Consider the following 7,500-nt stretch of genomic DNA (forward strand, 5'->3'; position numbering starts at 1 on the left):
CTCCTCTGGTAGAGTATGTATGAATACTTGAACTATAAGTTATTTTGTTGGGGGAAAAATAGCAGTTTGAGTATGAATGACTGGGAAGATATATAAGTAGGTTGGCCGATAGTCTTTGCTCAACCGTAAGCAGTGTAAGCAGCAACTGTAACTGCGTAAGCAGTGGCCGCTCCTCATTTGCATAAAGTTGAGCTTAAGTCTACTTTATGCCAATGAGGTCCGTACCAAAATGATAGATTCAGCAAACTGGCATGGCTTATTGTAGGCATCAAATGCTCTCAGAAACGTATTTCACCAAGCCATTTTCCTAATAGAAGAGAGAGCGTTTGAAATGAGCCGCCATGTTTTTCCAATGATTCAGATGCTTCAGATGCCCAGTCCTCTAATCAGTCCTCTAATCAGTCCTCTAATCAGTCCTCGAATCAGTCCTCGAATCAGTCCTCTAAACAGTCCTCGAATCAGTCCTCTAATCAGTCCTCTAATCAGTCCTCGAATCAGTCATCTAATCCAGAGGTTCTCAAATGTTTTTCAGCCAAGGACCCCTTACAAGATAGAAAATATACCGGGGACCCCCTCATTCTGATTTGTGATTTTGGGCTAAGCTTAATTGTTTCCACGGTAACGTGCTTGACTTTTAATTTGATAGGTTTGTTATTAGAATGTAATCCATGAACCATTTTAGATTTAAAGCATAAACTATTTTCGTTGAACTATGAAGATTTTGCAAAAAAAAAAATTTTTTTTTTTTTTTTATTACATTACATTTACATTACGTCATTTAGCAGACACTTTTGTTTTATCCAAAGCGACTTACAATATCACAATTTGTCAACAGTACAGAAAACCACTATGCAACACAATCAATGACAGCCAAGATATTTTGATAGACTAGCACCATGTAGGAAGTAGTTTGAGAAGGAATAAGTAACATGTAGCATTTTATAAAAAAAAAAAAAAAAAAAAAAAAAAATTACTTGAAAACTTTTCGCGGACCCCCTGGCAAAGTGCCACGGACCCCTGGGGGTCCGCGGACCCCCATTTGAGAACCACTGATCTAATCAGTCATCTAATCAGTCCTCGAATCAGTCCTCGAATCAGTCCTCTAATCAGTCCTCTAATCAGTCATCTAATCAGTCATCTAATCAGTCCTCTAATCAGTCCTCGAATCAGTCCTCGAATCAGTCCTCGAATCAGTCCTCTAATCAGTCCTCGAATCAGGCCTCTAATCAGTCCTCGAATCAGTCCTCGCATCAGTCCTCTAATCAGGGCCACAATCAGGTGCAGCGAGGCACAAATATCACAGCCCGTCTATCAAGCGTGCAGTACTGGGCAGCAAGACGATACCTCGCCTGACGTGATGCCAAAGTACCATGAGATAGAGCGAGACAACCAGAGGACTGAGAGAAAAGACATGAGAAACCATAGGCTGTTGTAGGTGTGTATGCGTTGGATAGGCTGTTGTAGGTGTGTATGCGTTGGATAGGCTGTTGTAGGTGTGTATGCGTTGGATAGGCTGTTGTAGGTGTGTATGCGTTGTGTGTAAGCCTGCACCCGTGCGTGTGCGTGCACGTGGATATATGCCTGTGTTTTCTTTTCCAGATTCACAGCACAGGACTGCTCTCTTCTCTCCACAGGAGCCTGATTGAAGGAAGGAGAGTTGGAGGAGTGGAGTGGAGGGGGGGGGGGGTTTGAGGGGGGTGGGGGGTGGTGTGGAGTTGAAGGGGCGCGGGGAGGGGGGGGGGCAGCTGGGTTTCTTTCTCTTTTGTGCTTCTTCTATCTCTTTTTGTGAACTATAATGTTTGTGGTGAGGATGAGTTCCAAAGCCTTTTTCTGTGCAATTCTTTTTCTTTCTTTCTTTCTTTCTTTCTTTCTTTCTTTCTTTCTTTCTTTCTTTCTTTCTTTCTTTTCTTTCTTTCTTTCTTTCTTTCTCTCTTTCTTTCTTTCTTTTCTTCCCTCCTCTCACCCTCTGACTTCTCTTTCTTTCTCTCCCTCTTTTTTCCTATGCTTGAGTAGAAGTGGACCAAAAAGGTAAAGACAATAATACATTGTAGCATCTTGATCTCTCCTTGCCCCGCCCCCTCTCTCTCTCTCCCTCTCTCTCTCTCCCTCTCCCTCTCTCTCTCCTTCTCTCCCTCTCTCGTCTCTCTCTTCCTCCACCCTAGGACGTTGTTTCGTAGTCATGCTGGATGTTGCCCCCCTTTTTTCATGTCCTACTTTATTCCTTTCTTTTGATCATGTGATCCATCTCTTGTTGTATGGAAACCCACCCTTCAACTTGATCCAGGTTGTGCACCTATAGCCTCTCTCCTTCTCTCCTCTGTTTCTCTCTCAAGCTTCCCACCTTCCTCCGTCTTCCTGGTTCATCTCTCTCTGTCTCTCCTCTCCTCTCCCTCTGTCTATCTGTTCCATGTGTGCACACACACAAACATAAACACTGTTGCATTCTCTTCATATCTTTTCTCTCTGCTCTCTCTATTTCACACACACACATGCGGGTGCACACACACACACACACACACACACACACGCGCGCACGTGCGCTTGCACGCGCACGCACGCACACACACACACACACACACACACACACACACACACACACACACACACACACACCACACACACACACACACACACACACAGGGCCGTAGCCAGGAGGGGGCGAAAGTGTGGACGATTCCAAGGGCCCTTGACTGACAGGGGCCCCAAATGGCCAAAATTTTCATCCATGGGCCCGATGTGATATCCTTTCATGGGGCCCGAAATCCCTGGCTACGGCCCTGCACACACACACACACACACACACACACACACACACCTTTTCCTTTCCCTTTGTCTGATTTACTCTCACACAGCACCAATATTTTCCCCACAGTACCCGCACTGACACCTAGAACTTCTTTCTTTCTTTCTTTCTTTCTTTCTTTCTTTCTTTCTTTCTTTCTTTCTTTCTTTCTTTCTTTCTTTCTTTCTTTCTTTCTTTCTTTCTTTCTTTCTTTCTTTCTTTCTTTCTTTCCTTCCTTCCTTCCTTCCTTCCTTCCTGTCCTGTCATCCTCTTCATGCTTATTTTCCCTTTTCTTCCCTTATAGGAAGAGCCCCTTATGTATCTTCATAGGAAAAATAAGACCAAACACGTGTGATTGTATATCTGTCTGGGTGTGTGCTTACTAAGCACTGCTCAAGCGTGTGTGTGTGTGTGAGTGTGTGTGTGTGTGTGTGTGTGTGTGTGTGTGTATGCATGCCTCTTTGCATGGCAGTGTGAGACTGTACAGTATATGTGTCCATACAGTGATTGACATGTGGGTGGACCAATCCTTGTGCCCTGCGTAAACTAACCTGCCCTCTCATTCACTTCAAGGCAAAATTTAGCCCCGCCCTCTGCGTCCCTGACTCTACCTCACACTCTTGAACCTTTATGCACTAACACACACACACACACACACACACACACACACACACACACACACACACACACGCACGCACACACGCACACACGCACACACACGCACACACAGACACACACACACACACACACACACACACACACACACACACACACACACGCACCTAAGCACAACCACATACCTTTCATTGCAGTGTCCCTGTTGTATAACTCACCACACACACTAACAGTGTGTGATTTTCAACCCTTTTGCGTCTCTTCAGTTACTTGTCCCTCAAGAACCACAGCAGTGTTTTAAATCTCTCTCTCTCTCTCTCTCTTTTCTTTGTCATTCCATCCATTTTGCATACATTTTACATATCCATTTCCCCCTCCACCTGTCTCCACTATGATCTTCCCATGCTATGCTTTCTTCTCTCCCTCACTCCACTTCTCCTCCCTCTCTCTCTCCCCCTTCTCATATCCCCCTCTCTCACCCTCTCTCTCTCACCCTCCCTCTCTCTCTCTCTCTCCTCCTTCTCATATCCCCCTCTCTCACCCTCTCTCTCTCACCCTCCCTCTCTCTCTCTCCCCCTTCTCATATCCCCCTCTCTCTCTCTCCCTCCCTCTCTCACCCTCCCTCTCTCTCTCTCCCCCTTCTCATATCCCCCTCTCTCTCTCTCTCCCTCCCTCTCTCTCCCTCCCTCTCACCCTCCCTCTCTCTCTCTCACCCTCCCTCTCTCTCTCACCCTGCCGCCCGCCTCCCCTCTTGCAGTCTTCGTGTGTCCCGGCTCGCTGCTCAGCATCCAGCCGGCCTCCTCCCTCCTGGAGGCGGAGCATCAGTCGGGGGCGTGGTGTAAGGACCCGCTGCAGGCTGGTGATAGGCTGTATGTCATGCCGTGGACGCCCTATAGGACAGAGGTGCTGTACGAGTACGCCGCCTGGGACGACTACCGGCAGAACAGAGTCACCACCACCTACAAGTGAGTGACGTGTGCCTTTGTGCGGGCGGGTGGGTGAGTGGGTATCAGAGCTATAGTGTGTAATTGAACGACAGGCTGTAGCACCATCTTGTCCTTTGGGAAACTGTTTGGAAAAGGGCAGGTGCTTTCAAGAAATACCCGGCAGGTGATTGGATAAGCCATCTGTCTATCACACGTCTATCTGTCATGAACTAGGGACCCGGACCAGAAACCCACAAGCAGACCCAGAGTCAGAGAAACAGTTCAAGGGTGTTGAAGCAAGGCAGATGTTACAGGGGCACTGGAGAGGTGGAGGCAGGCAGGGAGCAGCAGAGGTGGAGGCAGGCATGGAGCAGCAGAGGTGGAGGCAGACATGGAGCAGCAGAGGTGGAGGCAGGCATGGAGCAGCAGAGGTGGAGGCAGACATGGAGCAGCAGAGGTGGAGGCAGACATGGAGCAACAGAGGTGGAGGCAGGCATGGAGCAGCAGAGGTGGAGGCAGGGAGCAGCAGAGGTGGAGGCAGACATGGAGCAACAGAGGTGGAGGCAGGCATGGAGCAGCAGAGGTGGAGGCAGGCATGGAGCAACAGAGGTGGAGGCAGGCATGGAGCAGCAGAGGTGGAGGCAGGGAGCAGCAGAGGTGGAGGCAGACATGGAGCAACAGAGGTGGAGGCAGGCATGGAGCAGCAGAGGTGGAGGCAGGCATGGAGCAGCAGAGGTGGAGGCAGGCATGGAGCAGCAGAGGTGGAGGCAGGCATGGAGCAGCAGAGGTGGAGGCAGGCATGGAGCAGCAGAGGTGGAGGCAGGCATGGAGCAGCAGAGGTGGAGGCAGACATGGAGCAACAGAGGTGGAGGCAGGCATGGAGCAGCAGAGGTGGAGGCAGACATGGAGCAGCAGAGGTGGAGGCAGGCATGGAGCAGCAGAGGTGGAGGCAGGCATGGAGCAGCAGAGGTGGAGGCAGGCATGGAGCAGCAGAGGTGGAGGCAGGGAGCAGCAGAGGTGGAGGCAGACATGGAGCAGCAGAGGTGGAGGCAGGCATGGAGCAACAGAGGTGGAGGCAGGGAGCAGCAGAGGTGGAGGCAGGGAGCAGCAGAGGTGGAGGCAGGCAGGGAGCAGCAGAGGTGGAGGCAGGCAGGGAGCAGCAGAGGTGGAGGCAGGCAGGGAGCAGCAGAGGTGGAGGCAGACAGGGAGCAGCAGAGGTGGAGGCAGGGAGCAGCAGAGGTGGAGGCAGGCAGGGAGCAGCAGAGGTGGAGGCAGGCAGGGAGCAGCAGAGGTGGAGGCAGGCAGGGAGCAGCAGAGGTGGAGGCAGGCAGGGAGCAGCAGAGGTGGAGGCAGGGAGCAGCAGAGGTGGAGGCAGGCAGGGAGCAGCAGAGGTGGAGGCCGGCAGGGAGCAGCAGAGGTGGAGGCCGGCAGGGAGCAGCAGAGGTGGAGGCAGGCAGGGAGCAGCAGAGGTGGAGGCCGGCAGGGAGCAGCAGAGGTGGAGGCAGGCAGGGAGCAGCAGAGTTGGAGGCAGGCAGGGAGCAGCAGAGGTGGAGGCAGGCAGGGAGCAGCAGAGGTGGAGGCAGGCAGGGTGGAGACCCGTCCCGGCAGTGGCCGAGGCTCGGCAGGGCAATAGCCAGGTGGTGGTGGCTTGAGGAGTCTAGAAGAGGAGGAGGAGAGGAGGCAGTCAGGCGAGCAACATACAGCAATAGAGTCCTGACGTTAAGCTTCAGAACTTGGCTTGATAGAGACTTGGCTTAGAAATTGTTCTGGAATAATGCAATACAAAGGGACTTGTAGTTGGGACTTGAGTTTAATGATCTGACAATAGTTTCAGCTCCTAGCCATGGACAAGTAGCCCTCAGATTGACAGCCACGCCCCCAGCTCCTCCATGCCTCCAGCTCCTCCATGCCAATCAGGCCCTGAGCTAGAGACAGGTTTAGAGAGTAGACGGGGAGAAAAGGAATCTGATTGGTGCCCCCAGGATTTCTGGGGAACCAATCGCTGGCCAGGATTCCAAGATCAGTTTGGAGCTAGAAGTGTCCCAGACCCAGAGAGAGAGAGAGATCTGCAGCATGCAGTAATGTAGTTAGCGTAGCTAACGTAGTGTATCAGCAGAGGTGGAAAGAGTACTGACAAATCCTACTCAAGTACAACTATTGTTACTTTTGTGAAAATTAACTTAAGTACACGTAAAATGACTAGTCCAGGAAATAACTCAAGTACTGTAAAAGGTAAAAAAACAGAAAAAACACACGATTTAAACGTATTCAAGTGAAAGTACATTTGCGTTACTTTAAAAATGTTTATTATCTTCCATAATAATTACATTCCACACATCCATGCTGCACAGCTGTCCCTGACTGCAGATGCAGCCAGGGATGCTCAGTTTATTGATTCTCTGCTTTGCCAGACGAGCTAGAGATGCTAGCAGCAGCAATATCCCAATCAGATACATGTACATCCATTTTCCTATGGCTATCAGCAGTGTCAAATGAAACTCTGATTTTTTTGAAGGTGGGGATCATTACAATTTTGTGGATCGTCTACACCTGTCTAATTCAATTGGCCAGTCTTGAGTGTGATTTAATTGAATTGGCCACTGCAGCAGTTTGGGTGCCCTAAATGTGGAAGTGACCTGTTAAAGAGCAGTCCCAATGCTACTGTGTGCTACGGTGCTGTTTTCATAGTGCGGTGTGCAAGAAAATTCTGAATTTAATCATTACTCAGTGTACACTTAAAAGTACTATAGTAGAATATCTACCATTTTAAATTACTCAAGTAAGCGTAAAAGTATTTTCAAAATCCTTTAAAAGTACAAATCCTCAAAAGCACTACAAAGTACTTGCATTGAGTGCTTGCACTTTCCAGCTCTGTGTATCAGCATAAGAACTCTCATGGGTCTGGCGTTGAGTCTAAGGCCATGTTCACACTAGGAGGCCAAATCCGATTTGTGAACTTTAATGACCTATTAATGATTTATCCAGATTGGTTTTATGAGTCTGGACGCTCCAAGTCTGATTTGTCTCACTTGTCCCAAACCACATATGGAGGTAGTTTCCATCTGTTTTCGATTGATGTGACTTCAGTGTGGACGCGCTGATCACCCAAATCAGATTTGAGAGTGTCTTTTGCAGGGGGCGGGGACTTGAAGAGCAGAGAGCAGACATGCAAACAAA

The 7,500-nt window shown here is 49.5% G+C and overlaps 1 protein-coding gene across 1 annotated transcript in view; it reads left to right on the forward strand.

The window, feature by feature from the left end:
- The window catches only part of LOC310771536 (adhesion G protein-coupled receptor L1-like), a gene marked incomplete at both ends in the record, with an annotated part of 33,835 nt that overhangs the window by 5,420 nt on the left and 20,915 nt on the right, over positions 1-7,500 (forward strand). The window contains 2 exons of the mRNA XM_083664126.1: positions 2,014-2,028; positions 4,155-4,362. Of these exons, the coding sequence (XP_083520252.1) occupies positions 2,014-2,028; positions 4,155-4,362 (223 nt within the window). The remainder of the gene's footprint in view (positions 1-2,013; positions 2,029-4,154; positions 4,363-7,500) is intronic.

This window comes from Poromitra crassiceps, assembly GCF_964638095.1.
Source record: "Poromitra crassiceps genome assembly, contig: HAP1_SCAFFOLD_760, whole genome shotgun sequence".
NCBI lineage: Eukaryota > Metazoa > Chordata > Actinopteri > Beryciformes > Melamphaidae > Poromitra > Poromitra crassiceps.